This window comes from Bufo bufo, chromosome 9, assembly GCF_905171765.1.
Source record: "Bufo bufo chromosome 9, aBufBuf1.1, whole genome shotgun sequence".
Taxonomy (NCBI): Eukaryota; Metazoa; Chordata; class Amphibia; order Anura; family Bufonidae; genus Bufo; species Bufo bufo.
The window spans coordinates 173,149,890-173,176,292 of NC_053397.1; the positions used below are offsets into that span (position 1 = coordinate 173,149,890).

At 41.2% G+C, this 26,403-nt stretch overlaps 1 protein-coding gene across 1 annotated transcript in view; it reads left to right on the top strand.

Annotated features, from left to right (window-relative positions):
• Positions 1-26,403, top strand: part of STAB1 (stabilin 1) — a 382,691-nt gene that overhangs the window by 290,362 nt on the left and 65,926 nt on the right. Inside the window, exons 52-53 of the mRNA XM_040408846.1 lie at positions 18,336-18,422; positions 21,818-21,964. Of these exons, the coding sequence (XP_040264780.1) occupies positions 18,336-18,422; positions 21,818-21,964 (234 nt within the window). The remainder of the gene's footprint in view (positions 1-18,335; positions 18,423-21,817; positions 21,965-26,403) is intronic.

The following is a 26,403-nucleotide window of genomic DNA, read 5'->3' on the forward strand; positions in this document are numbered from 1 at the left end:
TATACATTACCCAAGTATGTACAGTCAGGTCCATAAATATTGGGGCATTTACACAATTCTAACATTTTTGGCTCTATACACCACCACAATGGATTTGAAATGAAACGAACAAGATGTTCTTTAACTGCAGACTGTCAGCATTATTTTAGGGTATTTACATCCAATAATCATAAATCAAACTTTCACTTTTTAATACATGGTTGCAAATCCTTTGCAGTCAATTACAGCCTGAAGTCTGGAACGCATAGACATCAAAGGACGCTGAGTTTTATCCCTGGTGATGCTCTGCCAGGCCTCTACTACAACTGTCTTCAGTTTCTGCTTGTTCTTGGGGCATTTTTCCCTTCAGTTTTGTATTCAGCAAGTGAAATGCATGCTCAATCGGATTCAGGTCAGGTTATTGACTTGGCCATTGTATAACATTCCACTTTTTTCCCTTATTTCCCTTAACCACCTCAGCCCCCATAGCTTAAACACCCTGAAAGACCAGGCCACTTTTTACACTTCTGACCTACACTACTTTTACCGTTTATTGCTCGGTCATGCAACTTACCACCCAAATGAATTTTACCTCCTTTTCTTCTCACTAATAGAGCTTTTATTTGGTGGTATTTTATTGCCGCTGACATTTTTACTTTTTTTGTTATTAATCGAAATTTAACGATTTTTTTGCAAAAAAATGACATTTTTCACTTTCAGTTGTAAAATTTTGCAAAAAAAACGACATCCATATATAAATTTTGCTCTAAATTTATTGTTCTACATGTCTTTGATTAAAAAAAAATGTTTGGGTAAGAAAAAAAAATGGTTTGGGTAAAAGTTATAGCGTTTACAAACTATGGTACAAAAATGTGAATTTCCGCTTTTTGAAGCAGCTCTGACTTTCTGAGCACCTGTCATGTTTCCTGAGGTTCTACAATGCCCAGACAGTACAAACACCCCACAAATGACCCCATTTCGGAAAGTAGACACCCTAAGGTATTTGCTGATGGGCATAGTGAGTTCATAGAACTTTTAATTTTTTGTCACAAGTTAGCGGAAAATGATGATTTTTTTTTTTTTTTATTACAAAGTCTCATATTCCACTAACTTGTGACAAAAAATAAAAACTTCCATGAACTCACTATGCCCATCAGCGAATACCTTGGGGTGTCTTCTTTCCAAAATGGGGTCACTTGTGGGGTAGTTATACTGCCCTGGCATTCTAGGGGCCCAAATGTGTGGTAAGAAGTTTGAAATCAAATTCTGTAAAAAATGGCCGGTGAAATCCGAAAGGTGCTCTTTGGAATGTGGGCCCCTTTGCCCACCTAGGCTGCAAAAAAGTGTCACACATGTGGTATCTCTGTATTCAGGAGAAGTTGGGGAATGTGTTTTGGGGTGTAATTTTACATATACCCATGCTGGGTGAGAGAAATATCTTGGCAAAAGACAACTTTGTATAAAAAAATGGGAAAAGTTGTCTTTTGCCAAGATATTTCTCTCACCCAGCATGGGTATATGTAAAATGACACCCCAAAACACATTCCCCAACTTCTCCTGAATACGGAGATACCAGATGTGTGACACTTTTTTGCAGCCTAGGTGGGCAAAGGGGCCCATATTCCAAAGAGCACCTTTCGGATTTCACCGGTCATTTTTTACACATTTTGATTTCAAACTTCTTACCACACATTTGGGCCCCTAGAATGCCAGGGCAGTATAACTACCCCACAAGTGACCCCATTTTGGAAAGAAGACACCTCAAGGTATTTCGTGATGGGCATAGTGAGTTCATGGAAGTTTTTATTTTTTGTCACAAGTTATTGGAATATGAGACTTTGTAAGGAAAAAAAATAAAATAAAATCATCATTTTCCACTAACTTGTGACAAAAAATATTAAATTCTAGGAACTCGCCATGCCCCTCACGGAATACCTTGGGGTGTCTTCTTTCTAAAATGGGGTCACTTGTGGGGTAGTTATACTGCCCTGGCATTTTCCAGGGGCCCTAATGTGTGGTAAGTAGGTAAATGACCTGTGAAATCCTAAAGGTGCTCTTTGGAATGTGGGCCCCTTTGCCCACCTAGGCTGCAAAAAAGTGTCACACATGTGGTATCGCCGTATTCAGGAGAAGTTGGGCAATGTGTTTTGGGGGTGTCTTTTTACATATACTCATGCTGGGTGAGAGAAATATCTCGGCAAAAGACAACTTTTCCCATTTTTTTATACAAAGTTGGCATTTGACCAAGATATTTATCTCACCCAGCATGGATATATGAAAAATGACACCCCAAAACACATTGCCCAACTTCTCCTGAGTACGGCGATACCAGATGTGTGACACTTTTTTGCAGCCTAGATGCGCAAAGGGGCCCACATTCCTTTTATGAGGGCATTTTTAGACATTTGGATTCCAGACTTCTTCTCACGCTTTAGGGCCCCTAAAATGCCAGGGCAGTATAAATACCCCACATGTGACCCCATTTTGGAAAGAAGACACCCCAAGGTATTCAATGAGGGGCATGGCGAGTTCATAGAAATTTTTTTTTTTTGGCACAAGTTAGCGGAAATTGATTTTATTTATTTTTTTCTCACAAAGTCTCCCTTTCCGCTAACTTGGGACAAAAATTTCAATCTTTCATGGACTCAATATGCCCCTCACGGAATACCTGGGGGTGTCTTCTTTCCGAAATGGGGTCACATGTGGGGTATTTATACTGCCCTGGCATTCTAGGGGCCCTAAAGCGTGAGAAGAAGTCTGGACTATAAATGTCAAAAAATTTTTACGCATTTGGATTCCGTGAGGGGTATGGTGAGTTCATGTGAGATTTAATTTTTTGACACAAGTTAGTGGAATATGAGACTTTGTAAGAAAAAAAAAATAATTTCCGCTAACTTGGGCCAAAAAAATGTCTGAATGGAGCCTTACAGGGGGGTGATCAATGACAGGGGGGTGATCAATGACAGGGGGGTGATCAGGGAGTCTATATGGGGTGATCACCCCCCTGTCATTGATCCCCCCCCTATAAGGCTCCATTCAGATGTCCGTATGTGTTTTGCGGATCCGATCCATGTATCCGTGGATCCGTAAAAATCATACGGACATCTGAATGCAGCCTGACAGGGGGGGTGATCAATGACAGGGGGGTGATCAGGGAGTCTATATGGGGTGATCACCCCCCCCGGAAGGCTCCAGGGAGACGCCTGTATGTGTTTTGCGGATCCGATCCATCTATCAGTGGATCCGTAAAAATCATGTGGACAGCTTTACAGGGGGGGTGATCAATGACAGGGGGGTAATCAATGACAGGGGGGTGATCAGGGAGTCTATATGGGGTGATCACCACAGTCATTGATCACGCCCCTGTAAGGCTCCATTCAGACGTCCGTATGCGTTTTGCGGATCCGATCCATCTATCAGTGGATCCGTAAAAATCATGCGGACATCTGAATGGAGCTTTACATGGGGGTGATCAATGACAGGGGGGGTAATCAATGACAGGGGGGTGATCAGGGAGTCTATATGGGGTGATCATCACAGTCATTGATCACGCCCCTGTAAGGCTCCATTCAGACGTCCATATGCGTTTTGCGGATCCGATCCATCTATCAGTGGATCCGTAAAAATCATGCGGACATCTGAATGGAGCTTTACAGGGGGGTGATCAATGACAGGGGGGTGATCAGGGAGTCTATATGGGGTGACCACCACAGTCATTGATCACGCCCCTGTAAGGCTCCATTCAGACGTCCGTATGCGTTTTGCGGATCCGATCCATCTATCAGTGGATCCGTAAAAATCATGCGGACATCTGAATGGAGCTTTACAGGGGGGTGATCAATGACAGGGGGGTAATCAATGACAGGGGGGTGATCAGGGAGTCTATATGGGGTGATCAGGGGTGATCAAGGGTGAATAAGGGGTTAATAAGTGACAGGGGGGGGTGTAGTGTAGTGGTGCTTGGTGCAACATATTACTGAGCTACCTGTGTCCTCTGGTGGTCGATCCAAACAAAGGGGACCACCAGAGGACCAGGTAGCAGGTATATTAGACGCTGTTAAATATACAGCGTTTAATATAACAGCGTTTAATATACCTGTTAGGGGTTAAAAAAATCACATCTCCAGCCTGCCAGCGAACGATCGCCGCTGGCAGGCTGGAGATCCACTCTCTTACCTTCCGTTCCTGTGAGCGCGCGCGCACCTGTGTGCGCGCGTTCACAGGAAATCTCGGCTCGCGCGAGATGACGCATATATGCGTGACTCTGCACAGGGCTGCCGCCTCCGGAACGCGAATCTGCGTTAGGCGGTCCGGAGGCGGTTAAAAAAAACTCCTTGGTTGCTTTTGCAGTATGCTTTGGGTCATTGTCCATCTACACTAGGAAGCGCCGTCCAATGAGTTCTGAAGCATTTGGCTGAATATGAGCAGATAATATTGCCCGAAACACTTCAGAATTCATCCTGCTGATTTTTGTCAGCAGTCACATCATCAATAAATACAAGAGAACCAGTTCCATTGGCAGCCATACATGCCCACGCCATGACATTACCACCAACATGCTTCACTGATGAGATGGTATGCTTAGAATCATGAGCAGTTCCTTTCCTTCTCCATACTCTTCTCTTCCCATCACTCTGGTAAAAGGCTTTTTTAGATGTCGTTTGGCAAACTCTAATCTAGCCTTTCTGTTTTTGAGGCTCACCAAAAACTTTGAGGCAGAAAACCGCCCCCTCCTTCTGTTGATTGACAGGGCCAGCCGCGATCTTCTCCTCCGGCCAGCCCTGTCAGCATTTCAAAAATCACGCGGGAGTGCTGAGGAGGTAGACGCCCTACTTGCTGGTAGAAAGGTAATTAGCATATCATAAAAGTACGTTTTTTGCTAAATCTACTGAACGAAAATTATTAATAACATAATGTATGGCAATATGGCAGGATAGGGATTATAAGTAGACAAAAAAAATAATTAGTTTAGTGGGGTGACAGAAGTCCTTTAACAAGTGGGAGGCACATATGCAAACTGTTGTAATTCCTACACCGTTCACCTGATTTGGATGTAAATACCCTCAAATTAAAGCTGACAGTCTGCAGTTTAATTCTTATTCGTTTAATGTCAAATCCATTGTGGTGGTGTATAGAGCCAAAAATTTTAGAATTGTGTTGATGTCCCAATATTTATGGACCTGACTGTAGGTGATAGGCAGAGCCTAGGGGAAGTCAGCTCTCCAAAGGTTGTTCTCCTAATCCCAAAATCTTTCTCCAGAGATCTCCCTCCCTTTCTTTGTTTTCTTTTTCCTTTTTGTGTCCCCCGCCTTTTTGGTATCTCTTAACCAAAACTTATCAGATGAGCACACTTTCCTAGTTTGGAACTTTCCAATCACTGTTGGATAGGCATGTACATTGATAAGGAATGTGATGTCATAACACCACCCTGAATGCACTTTTTGCTACTGATGTAGTGTTACCTGCTCATACCTAGGTGGCACTGTTGCATAAGCTATAAGCATCATACCATTAAGGGTTAACTCATACATGCCTGACATTTTCAATACTACACATCTCTGACATCTGGAGGCCTTGTCTCACAGCTGAGGGACAAACTTTGATACATGAATATATACTTTGAGGAACATCTAGACAATTCTCATACTGGAATTCATGTTCAGATAAGAAATATAATGAAGCCTCTACTTCTGCAGGTGTTCTGTATCTTCTAACTGTTTAAATGTAGAATAGATTGTTACAATAACACTAGCTCTTTTGAATGACACAGTAATCTTCCCATGGACTTTCTTCGGCCTACATAAAAATCCATACAAAATAGTAAATATAAACCAACATTGCTCTTAAAGGCAATGAATATCCATTATAACTAGAATAAGTAGATATAACTATTTACACTTATGGAAAAGGCACAATCCCTCTTAATCAAACAACGGTGGGAAATTAAATCCCTCAATCGCCACTTGGAAAATGGTAAAATACCAAAGGGTCTCCAATTAACTAAAACTCCTGCATAAGATTTATGTAATGACCTTTTTAAAGAAGAATGGGATAATTTGTTGACAGCACAATCCGTAGCATTGATTAAACTTATTATTAAAAGGAGAACCCATATCTTGGAAGAAATTAAAGAAAAGATAAATAAATTGAAAGAAGTAATAGATACATTTCCCCAAAATAATTAGAGTTCAAAAAATGGCAAGAAAAAATTAGTAAGAAACAGATATGAAACTCTCTCTAACCCTCATTTTTTAGATTGCATCGCAAGATTCAAACAAATCAAATAAGACAACAGACACAAGATATCACCAATCACCCCCAATGGGACACAAGTACAACTTGAGACACAGGGAGACCAATCAAGAATGGGATCAGAGAACACAACCACCAAAAATTTACTATGGGAAAAACACACATACTTCCATCCACCACTATTACAAATATGTACAAGAACAAGAAGAGGTAAGGGAAAAGAGAGAAAAAAGGGTCAACTACAGGAACAGATAATAGATAAGAATAATGATGCCATAATAAATTTGAGTTCGGTGAAACTCACAACGGCACAATCAAGCTTATTAAACAAGGGCCTAAAGGTTTGCACCAACGGTCAGATTAAACAAGTTCAATATATTCATTTGGGTAGAAAAATAAATTAGGAAACTATGCCTTAAAAAATATTTAATAAAAAATACATTAGTCAGGAACAATATAAAACAGGAGGTCTATGCACACACTAAAACAAAAGCCCAAAATGTATCCTAGACAGGAAATTGGACATGAAATGGCAGCTTTTAAGAATAATGTAGAAATGGATATAAGAAAATTAAGAGAGAGTTCAAGGAAAAGAAACAATTTAACTGCACAAGAGATACAGGCTATTAAGCAATTGCAAAAACAAAAGAATATTGTCATTAGGCCAGCGGATAAAGGGGGAGCCATAGTAATCTTAGAAGCTCAACAGTATGTTGCGGAATGTCTGAGAAAATAATCGGATATTACTACATACAGTTGCAAGAAAAAGTATGTGAACCCTTTGGAATGATATGGATTTCTGCAAAAACTGGTCATAAAATGTGATCTGATCTTTATCTAAGTCACAACAATAGACAATCACAGTCTGCTTAAACTAATAACACACAAAGAATTAAATGTTACCATGTTTTTATTGAACACACCATGTAAACATTCACAGTGCAGGTGGAAAAAGTATGTTAACCCCTAGACTAATGATATCTCCAAGAGCTAATTGGAGTGAGGTGTCAGCCAACTGGAGTCCAATCAATGAGATGAGATTGGATTTGTTGGTTACAGCTGCCCTGCCCTATAAAAAATACACACCAGTTCTGGGTTTGCTTTTCACAAGAAGCATTGCCTGATGTGAATGATGCCTTGCACAAAAGAGCTCTCAGAAGACCTACGATTAAGAATTGTTGACTTGCATAAAGCTGGAAAGGGTTATAAAAGTATCTCCAAAAGCCTTGCTGTTCATCAGTCCACGGTAAGACAAATTGTCTATAAATGGAGAAAGTTCAGCACTGCTGCTACTCTCCCTAGGAGTGGCCATCCTGTAAAGATGACTGCAAGAGCACAGCGCAGACTGCTCAATGAGGTGAAGAAGAATCCTAGAGTGTCAGCTAAAGACTTACAAAAGTCTCTGGCATATGCTAACATCCCTGTTGGCGAATCTACGATACGTAAAACACTAAACAAGAATGGATTTCATGGGAGGATACCACAGAGGAAGCCACTGCTGTCCCAAAAAAACATTGCTGCACGTTTACAGTTTGCACAAGAGCACCTGGATGTTCCACAGCAGTACTGACAAAATATTCTGTGGACAGATGAAACCAAAGTTGAGTTGTTTGGAAGAAACACACAACACTATGTGTGGAGAAAAAGTGGCACAGCACACCAACATCACAACCTCATCCCAACTGTGAAGTATGGTGGTGGGGGCATCATGGTTTGGGGCTGCTTTGCTGCATCAGGGCCTGGACGGATTGCCATCATCGAAGGAAAAATGAATTCCCAAGTTTATCAAGACATTTTGCAGGAGAGCTTAAGGCCATCTGTCCACCAGCTGAAGCTCAACAGAAGATGGGTGTTGCAACAGGACAACGACCCAAAGCATAGAAGTAAATCAACAACAGAATGGCTTAAACAGAAGAAAATACGCCTTCTGGAGTGGCCCAGTCAGAGTCCTGACCTCAACCCGATTGAGATGCTGTGCCATGACCTCAAGAAAGCGATTCACACCAGACATCCCAAGAATATTGCTGAACTGAAACAGTTCTGTAAAGAGGAATGGTCAAGAATTACTCCTGACCGTTGTGCACGTCTGATCTGCAACTACAGGAAATGTTTGGTTGAAGTTATTGCTGCCAAAGGAGGTTCAACCAGTTATTAAATCCAAGGGTTCACATACTTTTTCTACCTGCACTGTGAATGTTTACATGGTGTGTTCAATAAAAACATGGTAACATTTAATTCTTTGTGTGCTATTAGTTTAAGTAGACTGTGATTGTCTATTGTTGTGACTTAGATGAAGATCAGATCACATTTTATGTGCAGAAATCCATATCATTCCAAAGGGTTCACATACTTTTTCTTGCAACTGTATATAAAATTTAAACCCTACCGAAGAATACAATAATGTACTTGAAAAATATGCCAGAGATGGCTGGGACAAAGGGATCCTACAGGAACAAGAATTAAAATTTATAACGGGTACTCAACAACGATTACGGATATTTTATTGCATCCCGAAAATTCCTAAAGACCAAAGGAATCTCCTTGGTAGGCCAATCATCTCTGGCATAGGCTCATTAACATCATAGTTATCACAATATATAGACAACATAAAGACAGATTGATAGGTCCGTCATTCAGTAATGGCCCACATATTATCTATACAAGAGCACCTAATTTATCTCTTAAAGTTGTACCAACAATAAGGCAGAAAAAACATAGGGACTCTATTTCCCATGAATGGTTTACCATAAAAGGTTTTTATAAATGTGGTTGATGCAAAAATTCCAAAATTACACAATTTCCAAAAACCCCCCACAAAGATATGTTCATCTAATAATACCTTTTCATGGGAAATAAGAGAATTCCTAACATGCAATTCAGTCAGTGTAATATACACTGCTCAAAAAAATAAAGGGAACACTTAAACAACACAATGTAACTCCAAGTCAATCACACTTCTGTGAAATCAAACTGTCCACTTAGGAAGCAACACTGAGTAACAATCAATTTCACATGCTGTTGTGCAAATGGGATAGACAACAGGTGGAAATTATAGGCAATTAGCAAGACACCCCCAATAAAGGAGTGGTTCTGCAAGTGGTGACCACAGACCACTTCTCAGTTCCTATGCTTCCTGGCTGATGTTTTGGTCACTTTTGAATGCTGGCGGTGCTTTCACTCTAGTGGTAGCATGAGACGGAGTCTACAACCCACACAAGTGGCTCAAAGTAGTGCAGCTTATCCAGGATGGCACATCAATGCGAGCTGTGGCAAGAAGGTTTGCTGTGTCTGTCAGCGTAGTGTCCAGAGCATGGAGGCGCTACCAGGAGACAGGCCAGTACATCAGGAGACGTGGAGGAGGCCGTAGGAGAGCAACAACCCAGCAGCAGGACCGCTACCTCCGCCTTTGTGCAAGGAGGAACAGGAGGAGCACTGCCAGAGCCCTGCAAAATGACCTCCATCAGGCCACAAATGTTCATGTGTCTGCTCAAACGGTCAGAAACAGACTCCATGAGGGTGATATGAGGGCCCGACGTCCACAGGTGGGGGTTGTGCTTACAGCCCAACACCGTGCAGGACGTTTGGCATTTGCCAGAGAACACCAAGATTGGCAAATTCGCCACTGGCGCCCTGTGCTCTTCACAGATGAAAGCAGGTTCACACTGAGCACATGTGACAGACGTGACAGAGTCTTGAGAAGCCGTGGAGAACGTTCTGCTGCCTGCAACATCCTCCAGCATGACCGGTTTGGCATTGGGTCAGTAATGGTGTGGGGTGGCATTTCTTTTGAGGGCCGCACAGCCCTCCATGTGCTCGCCAGAGGTAGCCTGACTGCCATAAGGTACCGAGATGAGATCCTCAGACCCCTTGTGAGACCATATGATGGTGCGGTTGGCCCTGGGTTCCTCCTAATGAAAGACAATGCTAGACCTCATGTGGCTGGAGTGTGTCAGCAGTTCCTGCAAGACGAAGGCATTGATGCTATGGGCTGGCCCGCCCGTTCCCCAGACCTGAATCCAATTGAGCACATCTGGGACATCATGTCTCGCTCTATCCACCAACGTCACATTGCACCACAGACTGTCCAGGAGTTGGCAGATGCTTTAGTCCAGGTCTGGGAGGAGATCCCTCAGGAGACCGTCCGCCACCTCATCAGGAGCATGCACAGGCGTTGTAGGGAGGTCATACAGGCACGTGGAGGCCACATACACTACTGAGCCTCATTTTGACTTGTTTTAAGGACATTACATCAAAGTTGGATCAGCCTGTAGTGTGTTTTTCCACTTTAATTTTGAGTGTGACTCCAAATCCAGACCTCCATGGGTTGAAAAATTTGATTTCCATTTTTTTTATTTTTGTGTGATTTTGTTGTCAGCACATTCAATTATGTAAAGAACAAAGTATTTCAGAAGAATATTTTATTAATTCAGATCTAGGATTTTTTTTGTGTTCCCTTTATTTTTTTGAGCAGTGTATATAATAGAAGGTCTATGTAAAAAACAATATATTGGGAGGACTAAAAGATTATTAAAAAGAGAATTTCTAAGCCTCCTAGTGGAATGACATTCGCAGCTTTCGAAAAAGTAGACACACATTGGAGAGGTGGGGATCATATCTCAAGAATGTCAAGACAGGAATCTGGTAAAGCCATTGACTGTACTACCCATCAGGATTGATTTGCCCCGATTTCCACTTATACCTAAAGGGACCAGAAATATAGCCTTAGAAAATTTCCAAACACAGAGGATTCGGCACTACAGGTGAGAGCATCACATGATCTACCCCCGCATCACTTGACTCATTACAAACCACGTGGGACGCCACCCTTGGCGCGGAATTAGCAGAATGGACTAACTCAGCAAGAGAGCCGGTACAGATCGTGTAACCTTACAGAAACACAAGGCCGGGAAAGTGGCTGTACAACGGGTGGGACACCCCCGATGTCAGCCTATATATACAATAGTTTGCTGTAAGTAGAGACCTATAAACTATGCAACTAACTGACTCACCCTAACGATTAATCATACGGCTCACTAAACAGAGAACTGGACTTTTCTTTGGAATTTGCAATCTTTAAAAAAAACTAAAAATTTTTTTTTTCATACTTCTCTTTTTCACATCACATTTTTTGAACTTTTCATCACCAATTATAAAGAACTTGCTTATGTACAAAAAAAACAACATATTTGTTCACTTTTGTTTGATAAAACAGAAGTAGATATTTTTATTTTGTCACAGCTGCCTCTTAATAATCTGAATATTCAGTATCATCTATTAAGGTTTTCTAAGACTGACAATTCCTTTTCTTTCTAAAATATGTGGAACATTAGTCCTCATTATTTAAGAAATGTGTTACTATCACGTAATTTTGTTTTAATATATATTGGTCCGTCATTCACTGTCCATTGAATGTAAAATATTTATTATATGAAGTTAATACTAATGTCTAATAGCTGACCATTTATCACATGTGTGGATTAATTAATAGATATACTAACTTGCATTTAAGATGTATAGTACTAAATAGAGTTACACATATATTTTTTTTAGGTATATATATATATATATATATATATATATATATATATATTAGGGAGTTTTTTAAATTTTACCTGAACTTGCGCATTTTAAAGGGATATATACATATTTCATGTTATAAATAAATGTATTTTAATTTTTGAACTTATGATGCAGATGGTGAGTGCCTGTTTTTTTCTTTTATAAAAATAGAGATGACATTTCAGAATTTCACTTTTTTGGCATATTTTTAATTTTAATCAATTTTTTCCAGTTACAAAGCAAGGGTTAACAGCCAAACAAAATTCAATATTTATGGCCCTGATTCTGTAGTCTGGTTTTTTTACACCATGTCCCATTTGAAGCCCCCCTGATGCACCTCTCGAGTAGAAACTCCCAAAAAGTGACACCCATTTGGGAAACTATGGGATAAGGTGGCAGTTTTGTTGGTACTATTTTAGGGTACATATGATTTTTCGTTGCTCTATATTACACTTTTTGTGAGGCAAGGTAACAAAAAATTGTTGTTTTGGCACCGTTTTATTTTTTGTTATTTACAACGTTCATCTGACAGGTTAGATCATGTGGTATTTTTATAGAGCAGGTTGTTACGGATGCGACAATACCAAATATGTTTTTTTGGTTGTTTGTTTCAGTTTCACATAATAAAGCATTTTTGAAAAAAAAATTTTTTTTTGTGTCTCCACATTCTGAAAGACTTATTTTTTTTTTGGGCGACTGTCTTTTGTAGGGGCTCATGTTTTTGGGGATGAGATGACGGTTTGATTGGCACTATTTTGGGGGGCATATGAATTTTTGATCTCTTGCTATTACAGTTTTTGTGATGTAAAGTGACAAAAAATAGTTTTTTACACTTTTTTTTTTTTTTTTTTTTTTTTACGGTGTTCACCTGAGGGGTTAAGTCATGTGGTATTTTTAGGATAAATCAATAACGCTCCTGGTGTCAATAATTTTCTTTATAGTTCATCATTTATCCAAAAATATATACCAAATATTTGAACATTGGATGCAATAGACATCATTATTTACATTGTGATATCTCATATTGAAGAGGATTATTACTGCCACAGTAATCAAGCAGGGGATGTTCATACTTTTTTATATACTTTATTTTAGCATTGTTTTTATATGGGATCTCAAAAGTCAAAATCACCTAGTTGCGTGATTGATCCATACAGAGCCAGATAGAAAGTGCCAACCTATTTAGTTTTTACTATTACATGTGGTATTTTTATAGAGCATGTTGTTACGGACGCGGCGATACCTAATATGTATACTTTATTTTATATACTTACGTTTTACACAATAACAGCATTTTTTAAACCAAAAATATCATGTTTTAGTGTCTCCAAAGTCTGAGAGCCATAGTTTTTTTTATTTTTTGGGCGATTGTCTTAGGTAGGGTATCATTTTATGCTGGATGAGGTGACGGTTAGATTGGTACTTTTTTGGGGGGTATACGCCTTTTTGATCGCTTGGTGTTGCACTTTTAGCGATGTAAGGTGACAAATTTTTTTTTTATTTCTGTGTTGTGATACATTGGCTGTAAGTGTATTTCAGACTGTAATACACTTACAGCCTGTTTGCCTGTGAGATTCAGGGGGCTGGATCTCACAGGCTGTCACGGAAGGCAGCCACGATGCCTAAGAAAGGCATCGGGCTACCTTCCCTGCCATCGGGTCCCCATCACAACAGCGCGGGGACCCGATGGAAGCTCCAATCTCCGCAAGGACATCGCATGTGCCGCGGTCAGCGCTGACCGCGGAACATCAAGGGTTAATGCGCCAGCATCGGTGATTTCACTGATGCTGGTGCATGCAGCAGGGGTCCGGCTATCAGTGACTGCCGGGCCCCTGCTGCGGATCGAGCGGGCGCATCTCCTGCATCCGCCCGATCACAGCGTCGTATATGTACGGCGCTGGTCCTTAAGTCACGGACATCTGCGCCGTACATGTACGGCGCAGGTCATTAAGGGGTTTATTATCAGTGTACTGTGACATCACTGTGTGCCGCATCTCTTCAGTGTTTATCAGTGTGCTGTGACGTCACTGTGTGCCGCATGTCTTCATTGTTTATCAGTGTACAGTCGTGGCCAAAAGTTTTGAGAATGACACAAATATTAGTTTTCACAAAGTTTGCTGCTAAACTGCTTTTAGATCTTTGTTTCAGTTGTTTCTGTGATGTAGTGAAATATAATTACACGCACTTCATACGTTTCAAAGGCTTTTATCGACAATTACAAGACATTTATGCAAAGAGTCAGTATTTGCAGTGTTGGCCCTTCTTTTTCAGGACCTCTGCAATTCGACAGGGCATGCTCTCAATCAACTTCTGGGCCAATTCCTGACTGATAGCAACCCATTCTTTCATAATCACTTCTTGGAGTTTGTCAGAATTAGTGGGTTTTTGTTTGTCCACCCGGCTCTTGAGGATTGCCCACAAGTTCTCAATGGGATTAAGATCTGGAGAGTTTCCAGGCCATGGACCCAAAATATCAACGTTGTGGTCCCCGAGCCACTTAGTTATCACTTTTGCCTTATGGCACGGTGCTCCATGGTGCTGGAAAATGCATTGTTCTTCACCAAACTGTTGTTGGAAGAAGTTGCTGTTGGAGGGTGTTTTGGTACCATTCTTTATTCATGGCTGTGTTTTTGGGCAAAATTGTGAGTGAGCCCACTCCCTTGGATGAGAAGCAACCCCACACATGAATGGTCTCAGGATGCTTTACTGTTGGCATGACACAGGACTGATGGTAGCGCTCACCTTTTCTTCTCCGGACAAGCCTTTTTCCAGATGCCCCAAACAATCGGAAAGAGGCTTCATCAGAGAATATGACTTTGCCCCAGTCCTCAGCAGTCCATTCACCAGACTTTCTGCAGAAGATCAATCTGTCCCTGATGTTTTTTTTGGAGAGAAGTGGCTTCTTTGCTGCCCTTCTTGACACCAGGCCATCTTCCAAAAGTCTTCGCCTCACTGTGCGTGCAGATGCGCTCACACCTGCCTGCTGCCATTTCTGAGCAAGCTCTGCACTGGTGGCACTCTGATCCCGCAGCTGAATCCTCTTTAGGAGATGATCCTGGCGCTTGCTGGACTTTCTTGGACGCCCTTAAGCCTTCTTAACAAGAATTGAACCTCTTTCCTTGAAGTTCTTGATGATCCTATAAATTGTAGATTGAGGTGCAATCTTAGTAGCCACAATATCCTTGCCTGTGAAGCCATTTTTATGCAACACAATGATGGCTGCACGCGTTTCTTTGCAGGTCACCATGGTTAACAATGGAAGAACAATGATTTCAAGCATCACCCTCCTTTTAACATGTCAAGTCTGCCATTTTAACCCAATCAGCCTGACATAATGATCTCCAGCCTTGTGCTCATCAAAATTCTCACCTGAGTTGACAAGACGATTACTGAAATGATCTCAGCAGGTCCTTTAATGACAGCAATGAAATGCAGTGGAAAGTTTTTTTTGGGATTAAGTTAATTTTCATGGCAAAAAAGGACTATGCAATTCATCTGATTACTCTTCATAGCATTCTGGAGTATATGCAAATTGCTATTATAAAATCTTAAGCAGCAACTTTTCCAATTTCCAATATTTATGTAATTCTCAAAACTTTTGGCCACGACTGTACTGTGACGTCACTGTATGTATAATCCCTGGGCTGTGACGTCACTGTGTGTGTAATCCCTGGGCTGTGAAGTCACTGTGTATAATCCCTGTGCTGTGACGTCACTGTATGTATAATCCAGCTCTGCCACGTACATGTCGTGTGTCACTCCGCAGCCAGCTGACACTGACGGCCAGCGGGGAGAGTGAGTGATGTCACTCGGCTTAACCCATCATATGCACCGCCTGTCACATTGTTAGCCTCACGGTCTTAACTCTCCAGTGGTTGCGCCCGGCTGCTAGTGTGCTGGGCCTATTTTCAAGCAGGGGCAAATACCCAGGCGCCAGGACAAAATTCCTGATCGCCATGGCGACCTAGAGCCTGGGATTTGTCGAGCCCTGGAAGGAGTTCTCTGGATAGACCATCAATATCAGATTGGTGGGGGTCTGACACTTGGCACCATTTCTGATCAGCTGTTTGAAGCAGCTGCAGATATTGCTCAAGTACTGCCGCTTCCAAATTGTTTACATGGTGATCTGTACCTGCATGCGGTCTCCTTAGTGGTGCTGATTGCAACTTCATCCCAGTCATCGATTGGACTCCTACTGATCTGATATTGATGGTCTACCCTAAGGATAGGTCACTAGTATCCTCATCCCAGAAAACCCCTTTAAATGTACCTATGGAACTCCTTTAATTGACTCCTTTCCCATTTAATGCACTAATATCTGCCCACAAGTAACTAATGTTTGATAGATATTAGATCTGTAGAGTCAATCTGTGCAGCCTCTGACCATCAGGACACAGACACCCTTGTTCAGAAAGACATCCCTCTGATCTTCAGAACTGAGCATTAGCCATCAGCTCTGTTCTTTCTGCCTTGATCATAGATACCTGCGCAGGTCTTGGAAGATACATGGGAGTGTCCTCTTGCGGCTGCTCCTATGTATCTTCCATGTCAGAGAGAAGAGGGCTGGTATTCTCTCGGTGGTGCTGTTAGAATCTCTGTCGCTGTCAGACAGGGCTCAATAGAAACACGGCAGTTTTCCCTTAGGCCCCTTGCAGACAAGCGAGTATTCCGCGTGGGCGCAATGCGTGATGCGAACGCATTGCGCCCGCACGGAATCTGGACCCATTCATTTCAATGGGACTGTGTACATGTGCGTTGGTTTTCACGCATTATTTGTGCGTTACATGAAAATCGCAGCGTGATCTATATTCTGATAATTTCACGCAACGCTGGCCAAATAGAAGTGAATGAAGCTGAGTGAAAATCGCATCTGCAAGCAAGTGCGGATGCAATGCGTTTTTCACGGATGGTTGCTAAGAGATGTTGTTTGTATACATTCAGTTTTTATCATGAGCGTGCAAAATGCATTAAATCGCATTGCGTCCGCGTGATAAAAACTGAACAACTGAACACGATTGCAGGCAAATCTGAATGACTTTGCCTGCGAAATCGCACATTTTTCACTGAACGCATTCGCAAGGCATCCGGACCTAATCTGCACACACTCGTCTGCAAGGGGCCTTAGCCTGCAATAGTAAACCATTGCAGTCCATGGCAGAAGAGATATGGTTATCGATATACAAGTTCACTGGGGGCTGAAAATAAAGTTAAAAAGTTTTAAAAATATTAAGAAAAATGAAATATTGAAATAATTTGTCGTTCCCATTTTACATATAAAAATAAATTGGTGTCCAAACTATTAAAGTGTAACTGTCATATTTTTATTTATTTACCAGTTTATTACAGCTAGGCATGTATACGTCAGTTAGTCTGTCAATGATTGTCAAAAGATCTGTAATTACCTTATAATAACAGCTTTCATTAATGTCCGCTGTCCCTTTCCATGGCTCCCTTAAAAGACAGTTGCTAGGGCTTGTCTGTCTCCAGCTAAGACAGGAAGACAGAGGGGCGGTCCTTCACACTGCATGCCTGCATTAGGCTTCAGAGTGAGAAGGCGTGTCTCTCAGTAATCCAATCTGATTGGCTGGCAGGGAGCTGCTGGCTACAGCAAGTGGGTATGGGAAGTGAGGGAAAGCAGTTTTGGCCTCAGAGAACTGGCAGAGGAGCCATCTTGAGAAGGTCCTCATATTGTAGAGGGTAAAACAGCCGTAACTAAGGGTAACACTCAAAGAAAACAGTGGTATGTGGAGAAACTAAAGATTGCTTTATGCATAATGCTTCAGAAGCAGTAACAGATGCTAAAATTAATTTTTTTATGAAAACATGGTGGTTACACTTTCAAATATAAATGTATTTATCCCCTATTGGAGCATGCCGTAATGGGGAAAAAAAACCAAAATGGCTAAATCATAATTTTTTGTCACTTTGCTAACCAAAAAATATTAAACAAAATGTGATTAAACGTGTAAAAAAAAGTGCCAATGCAGATAAAAAAAGTTTGTTCTAAGTTGTAAAAAAAAAGTATAAAAATGTGGTAACTCTGTAATCGCACTGAAATGCAGAGTAACGGTAATGTAATTTTTACCACACAGTGAACTCTGTGATAATGAAATCTATAAAACAGTGGTGGAATTGTGTGATTTTGTTCCCAATTCCACCCCATTTAGAATATTTTTCCAACTTTCCACTACATTGTATGTACATAATACACTACAGTATGTATTAAATGGCGCCATTAGAAAGTACAACTAGTCCCTAAAAAAAAAAAAAGCCTCATATGGCTATGTGAACAGGAAAATGAAAACGGTATGGATTTTGGAAGGCAGAGAGAAAACAAATGAAACTGAAAAGGTGAAAATTGTTTATGATGGGAAGGGGTTTAAATTCTCCTGCTGCTGGTCTGGCAAGTTAGCAAAAAAATAAAAGAAATAAAGAAAAATGTTTTGTTAGATGTTGCGTATCAGCAATAACTGTGCTTTGTTAGAATCCACAATCTCCAAATTCTACAAGAGTTTATTGTGTGTTTGCTGTCTTTTTTGTACTAGATTTCTTCATCACGCCTACCTGAAATTAAATCACAGAGGACACTATATGGATCCACTATTTCCTTTCAGTGCAGCTCCACCAAGAAAGTGAGTATCCATTCACTGAGAATACCCGCAGAATGCAGAAATGTAAAATATAGATGTTTACACAAAGCATACTTAAAGGGCTTCTGTCACCCCACTAAACAGTTTTTTTTTTTTGTGTACTTATAATCCCTATACTGCGATTTATCCATACATAATGTGATTAATCATTTTGATTCAGTAGATTCTGCTAAAAACATACTTTTATAATATGTAAATTACCTGTCTACCAGCAAGTAGGGTGGCTACTTGCTGGTAGCAGCCGCATCCTCCTATCCTAATGACGCCCCCTCCGCATGTTGATTGACAGGGCCAGCGAACGGGATCTTAATCTCCTGGCCCTGTTTGCATTCTAAATCTGGCGCCTGCGCCGTACCTGTCTTTAGTCGGCGCAGACGCACTGAGAGGAGGACGCTCGCTCGGCCGCTCCTTCCTCAATGCGCCTGCGCCGGGTGTAGATGTGACGTCATCGGCGCAGACGCATTGAGGATGGAGCGGCCGAGCGAGCGTCCGCCTCTCAGTGCGCCTAGGCCGATTGAATACCGTTACGGCGCAGGCACCAGATTTTGAATGCAAACAGGGCCAGCAGGGAAAGATCCCGTTCGCTGGCCCTGTCAATCAACATGCGGAGGGGGCGTCATTAGGATAGGAGGATGCGGCTGCTACCAGCAAGTAGCCGCCCTACTTGCTGGTAGACAGGTAATTTACATATTATAAAAGTACGTTTTTAGCAGAATCTACTGAACCAAAATGATTAATCACATTATGTATGGATAAATCGCAGTATAGGGATTATAAGTACACAAAAAAAAAACTGTTTAGTGGGGTGACAGAAGCCCTTTAAGTACATGCATGTATGGGAAATTAATTTATCCACTGCCTGAAAATTCCTTTTGAAAATCCAAAGCCAATTTTAGTACCAGCCATATGGATCACATTTTAACAAAACTTATCCATATGCTGCAGAACTTTTCCACATGGAAATTGACCTGTCGTTCCTAATTTTAGAGACCACGACATGTCAATTTTTGTTGCAGATTTTCACCACAGATTTGACCCCTTTCAATTATTTTTTCGCCCTATAAGACGCACTTGATCACAATACGCACCTATGTTTCAGAAGAGGAAAATAAGAAAAAAAAATTTCATCAGACCTCAGATCAGACCCCCAATCTTCATCAGACCTAAGATCAAACTCCCCCAATTAGTCCCCCAATCTTTATCAGACCCCTAATCTTTATCAGACCTCAGATCAGACCCAGCATCTTCATCAGACCTCCCAATCTTCATCAGACCTAAGATCAGACCCCATTCCCCAGTTAGTCTACCAATGTTCATCTGATAAGGCAGTAAAATAAATAAAACAACTTACCTCTCTTGCAACGGTTGGCACTGCCCCTCTGCAGATCCAGCGTGCTTTACCTGCACTCCTGGTCTTCTGTCGGTGCTGTGCTGTGACCTGATGTTGCACAGCGTCAGGTCATAGTGCATGCCTATATGTATTATATCCAGACGCTCAGTCAGGACACAGAGCAGGTCATGGAGGAAGTCCAGGGAGTGGTGACTATAGCCAGCGCTAGCAGCGCTACACTCACTGCTCCCTGCAACTCTTGCATACTAATGAGTGCTTCCATAATGTAAGCGCTCATTAGTATTTACTTTATAAGACGCATTGACATTTCCCTCCTACTTTTGGGGGAAACAGTGCATGCGGCTATCCTCACTAAATGTAGTGTATGCAAAATCCTGCTTTCAGTCTTCATAGAAGTTGATTAATTACAGGAATAAATATAGTAAAATCTATCAATATATTGTCCATATCAATGTGAATATTACCATGTTGGAGGTTAGAGATTTCTTATCAAGCCTCTGTGTCACTGTCTTGTCAGTATTCTTCCAGCATCAACCCCCAACAGAGAGACCCCTCATGTCTGTCCCTGTCATTTATATATATATATATATATAGAAAATCATGGGTATAGGCGTGCCATGTATGTCCTTCTTTCTTTCCATGTATTGAAACCTTTAAATATAGGCCTTTAGATACCTATACAGAACTTCCACCCTTTCTGAATTAATATACAGTAGATGATGCCAACGTGTAGTGTAATGAATCCTTTATATTAAATACCGTTTGAATGAAAACTGTATCACTTAATATTTAAAAGCGTTTTCCGAGATTTTCATACTGATGACCAATTCTCAGGATAGGTCATCAGTATCTGATCGGTGGGGGTCCGACACCTTTGACCCCTGCCGATCAGCTGTTTCAGGAGGCCACAGCGCTCCTGTGAGCACCGCGGCCCTCTCGCAGCTCACCAAGCACAGCGCTATACATTGCATAGTGGTATCATTGTATAGCTTGGTATTGCAGCTCAGCCCCATTCACTTCTATAGGGCTGAGCTGCTGCTTGGCCATGTGACAAATGAACGTGCTATCAATCAGCCTAGGAAGAGTAGAGAGAAGGCCAATCGGCGGGGGTCCTGGGTGTTGGACCCCCACCGATCAGTATGAAAATCTCGGAAAACCCCTTTAACAAGTATGTATTACCACCTAGTGGTGCAGTGAGGAGTTGCAGCCACAGTGATCAGACATGTATCACATGAGACAACCCCTTTAATTATCAGGCCATTATTAAAGTAGTTGTAAATGTATTAATCCAATTGTATTTTCCCAAAAAAACATAATGGGGAAGATTACAGTTGTTGTAACAACCCATTGGGTTGCTGTTTTCATTTAGGCCGGTCTTAAAATCGAATTGCACTTCCCACTGCACCACTCTTCCTTTGCACCAGTTTTGATATATACCGTATATGTCACAATATGATCTAGCATACAGCAGGAAAAAAAATTGTAAGGCTCTAGTTTTTTCCTCACGTTCGACGTTTGCACCGTGAAAGCTCCCAGCGCAGAAACCAAACATATCCATAGACACGTATTCACCTAAAAACTGCCAAAAGAGTGTCCTTTTGGCATACACTGGTCCGGTATGTGTCTAGAACTTTTCATGTTTTTGAAAATATCAGATATTTCTCTGGGAGGTATACATCCAGGAATACTCGCCACGTACATATACTGTAACTCCAACAAAAGAAACGGAAGTTATTCCGTGTGCCTTCCGTTTCCATATGTCCTTTCCACAAAAAAATAGAACATGTCCTATTATTGTCCGCATTATGGACAAAGATAGGACTGTTCTATTAGGGGCCAGCTGTTCTGTTCTGCAAAATATGGAATGCACACGGACATCATCCGTATTTATTGGGGACGGCAAAATACATACGGTTGTGTACATAAGCCCCTATACTGTATATTTTAGTGGGTGTAAGAAAAACAGCTGTTTTCTCCAAGCAATATATATTTTTATACATTATGATTCTTACCTTTTATGTTGCAGGGAGATATATTTGTTAATGATAATAATGCTAAAATCATCCAAAGAGACATGGAGTTTATTGGTGGGATTGCCCACGGGATTGATCAGGTGCTGGAGCCTCCCAACCTTGGAGCCCGCTGTGACGAATTTAATGCATTAATTATACCAGTAAGTAACAGCGAATTTGGAAATCTAATTCTCCTTCATATAGAGAATTAAGGAGAACAGCATGGATAAGCTATATATACTAATACTAATATACTATCTGATCCAGTTTCCTATTTGAACATGCTGATGATTTAGATCCTCATAGAATCCCATACTGCTATTATAAGTGAGTAACTACTAATCTAGTCATTACTCACTATTAGGCCTCATGCACACGACCGTTGTTTTGGTCCGCATCCGAGCCGCAGTTCTTGCGGCTCGGATGCGGATCCACTCACTTCAATGGGGCCGCAAAAGATGTGGACAGCACTCCTTGTGCTGTCCGCATCCGTTGCTCCGTTCCGTGGCCCCGCAAAAAAAATATAACATGTCCTACTCTTGTCCGTTTTGCGGACAAGAATAGGCATTTCTACAATGGGCCGCCCATTCCGTTCTGCAAATTTCCGGAAGGCACACGGGCGGCTTCCGTTTTTTGCGGATCCGCGGTTTGCGGACCGCAAAAAGACGGACCGGTCGTGTGCATGTAGCCTTAAAGGTATATTGGGCATTATATACCATACATACTGTACATCACATGCAAAAGGGTTGAGTCAGCACAGAGGTCTAGTCCCGCTGTGCTCATGAGTCGTGGCCAGTGGGTTGCCAGTTCATTTTTGCAAGTACATCCGTAAAAAGTATAGGAGGGGATACAAGAGGTGGGAAAAGAGCAGATGTGTTTTAAACTTAACCTGAATTTAATGATACCTTTCACCTAGAAATCCATTGCTTCGTTCTGGAGAACAAGTACTTTTCATCCATATGCAAGTGGGCAGTTAAGTGCACTGAGGGTGCACCTTTGCTTCTCCTGCTTCCTCAGCCAGCCTCTCCTCCTCCTTATTGATTGCCAGTGCCAGGTTCCTGCATGGTCATCTTACCTATCCCTGTCCATGAAGAAAGAGAGGGAAGTGCTGGCAGAGGAAGAGTGCACAGAGTGTCTTGGGCCTGCCCCCAGTGCACATAACTGCTCATTTGCATATGGATTACAAATGCTTAATCTCCAGAATGAAGCACTGGATTGTTAAATGAAAAGTATTGTGTCTGATATAACAGTGAATTTCCTGGTGGCAGGCTCTCTTTAAATAATGTTGATCTGTCATTAAGATAGGTCAACAATATCTGATCGGTGGGGGTCCGACTCCTGACACCCCTGATGATCAGCTTTTTTTTGCACTCGGACGAGCACTGTGGCCTCTTCATTCAAGGCAGAACTCTGCACATTGTATAGCGGCTGTGCTTGGTGTTGCAACTCAATCCCTTTCAGTTGAATTGGACTGAGCTGCAGAAAGACAATGCGACCACTGGATGTGTCACCGCTCGAGGAAGACGCCATAGCGCTCAGGCAGGGTAACAGATTTCAAATCACACAAATGGTCCTAGGTTTAGCCGCCAAGAAGCAAACTGGCTGAAAATTTTGAAGAGATGGAGGGAGATTTATCAAACCAGTAGAACTGGCTTAGTTGCCCATAGCAACTAATCAGATTCCACCTTTCATTTTCCAAAGGAGCTGTGAAAAATAAAAGAAGGAATCTGATTGGTTGCTATGGGCAACTAAGTCAGTTCTAACAATGGAAAAATGGGCGAGCACTCATACACTTGGCAACCAAATTGACATATGCAGAAAATATTTATTATTAAATCTCCTAAAATTCAAGTAATAAAAATAATAAAAACAGTGTATTATAGCAATGGCATACAAAAACTACAATCACATAAACTATAGTAGATATAATAGTATAGTCGATATTGTATTGAATGCTAAAATATATGATAATAAAATGTTCAATACTAGTCTATACTCGATAAATTCACTGATATAAATCACACACCAAAAACTTCAAGTATTGTCCAGGTCTTATATATGCTGATATTGTGAAGGGGGAGGTAATTTCTCTGTGAATCTATCTCAGATTGGGAAAATGAGTGTCACTTTAAATATTGTAGGTGTATTTCCCCTGGGAACGTAATGTATTCATAAAATGTCCACAGGAATCCTGATAATGTTGGAATAAAAAGTCTCTTATGGTATTTCCTTTTAAAGTCGAGGTAAACTTTAAATCGGTATTTGGCTTACCGTCTGGTGTCTGCTGTCTCCCTGTTGCTTGAGTGGAGCTTTAAATGTCTGCCGGCTTATTTGATCGCTCCTTCCAGCAAGCTGGTTCAAATTTCGCGGGAGTTCCAAAGATCGCGGGAGTTGACACTCTGTTCCGCAATTTCCTTCGGTACAGCTTTTCGACGATAAAAGTAGATGTTCCTTTACTGTAACATTTTTTTTCTCTTTCTCTGTATGGCCATACAGTTTTATCGGAGGCTTCTCAATACAGGTACATCACTTGTTTCACCATACGCGTTTCGGGTAGATTCGCTCTCCCTTCCTCAGTGGTCAAGTGTCTGCCTGCCTGGCCTCCATTTTTATCCATTCCTTAATTACTTCCCAACTCTCAAACACCTGCTGTTCATGCTGTTCCCAATTGGTCAGGAAATCCTCCCACATAATCAGGGGATAATTCTATACAGCATTGAATTTTTTTTATTTTTTTTTTCTACTTGCAGTTTCCATGCGTTTTTTTGGAGACACATGCGTTTTTTTGCCCAGATGTCCCAATTGGTGTGATATACGGATGTATGAAATATAAACTTAATATCTAATTGCTAACACTTATAAAATCACATTTTAATGATAAAATATTATTTAAACAGATTATTCAGATTAAAATCCGGATATAAAACTATAAATACTCCCCAACATTTATAATGGATTTGAGGAATCTTGAAAGTTGGAGATTTATAGGATTCTTGGAATATGATAAAATTCTTAGATTTTGATAGAGAAGGAAGGGTGGGTATCTAGGAGCCAAGGACACGTCGCAGCGCCGATAAACGGCCTAGCATGCGACGTGCCGTCGGCCACAAGACACCCAACCTACATGAATCCAAAAATCTCCAACTCCGAATTAAGACCTTTCGGTGGTAGAGATCCAAATTCATAAATGCGTCTGGATTCTATCCTAGACATTTGTCTAATAAAATCACCGCCTCTCCAGTGTTTCTCCGCCTTCTCCAGTGCCACAAACATCAGACTAGATGGATCCTGATTGTGTACATCTTTATAATGTTTTGATAGGGAATGTTTATCGTACCCCTTCCTGATGTTAGCAATATGCTCGGCCACTCTTTTTTTGAATGGCCTCTTGGTGCGTCCTATATATTGTCTATTGCAAGGACACTGGAGAAGGTGGATAACTCCACTGGAGTCACATGTAAGACAATCTTCTATCTCCCAATTAAAATCATTCTGAGTCGAGGGGACAGTCGTCGTCAGGCGGGGTTTCTTATTCATTCTACAACCCATGCACCTTCCACATTTATAAAAAACCCTTCAGACTCAGCCAGGTTCCTGAAAGACTCAACTTGTTCTGTTTCCAAGGTTTTACAGTAGGGGCCACCTTAATACCTAGATTAGGTGCCCTAGTGAAGGTAATCGTCGGAACAGTCGGAAGTAGATGTCCCACAATTTTGTCATTCAGCACGTGGTGCCAATGGGTTTTAATAATTTTCTGAATCTTCCTATAGTTCTCATTAAATGGAAGAACAACCCTAATAGCTTCTTCTTTGTTTTGTGTTTTATCTTTCTCATTTTTATCTTTGTTGACTTCCTTCTCAAAAAACTCTCTTCTATCTAGTTTCCTAATTTGATTAAGTGACTCCTCCACTAAGTTTTCAGGATATTCCTTTTCAATAAATTGTCTTTTCATCTCAATGGCCTCTATCTCAAAAGTGTGTCCCTCTGTGCAGTCTGGCCTTTAATTTACATATATCTTCCTCTACACACTTTTGAAAGGCTCCTTTTTCTTTGCTGATTTCACTCCTTGGGAACATGTTTGACTTATTTTTTAGGAGGTTTTTGTTAGGATTTTTGATCTTTTTTGTAGTTTTCTCAGCTATCACTAAACTACAAAAAAGATCAAAAATCCTAACAAAAACCTCCTAAAAAATAAGTCAAACATGTTCCCAAGGAGTGAAATCAGCAAAGAAATAGGAGCCTTTCAAAAGCGTGTAGAGGAAGATATATGTAAATTAAAGGCCAGACCAAGAGGCACAAACAATCTAACCAGAGGAGAGTTTGAGGCATTAAAACAATTACAAAAGAACCATTCCATCACCATACGCCCCGCGGACAAGGGAGGTGCGGTAGTGGTGATGGACACAATTAATTACAATAGGGAATGCCTCCGACAACTTTCAGATGGGGAGACCTATCAAAAATTGGGGGGAGACCCCCTTGAGAGATTTGAGTTGGAGCTCAGGAGATACAGTATGGACGGATTGGACAATGGTACAATATAAGAGCAGGAACTGGATTTTATTTTGGTCAAGCAGAGGAGGCTACCATGCTTCTACTG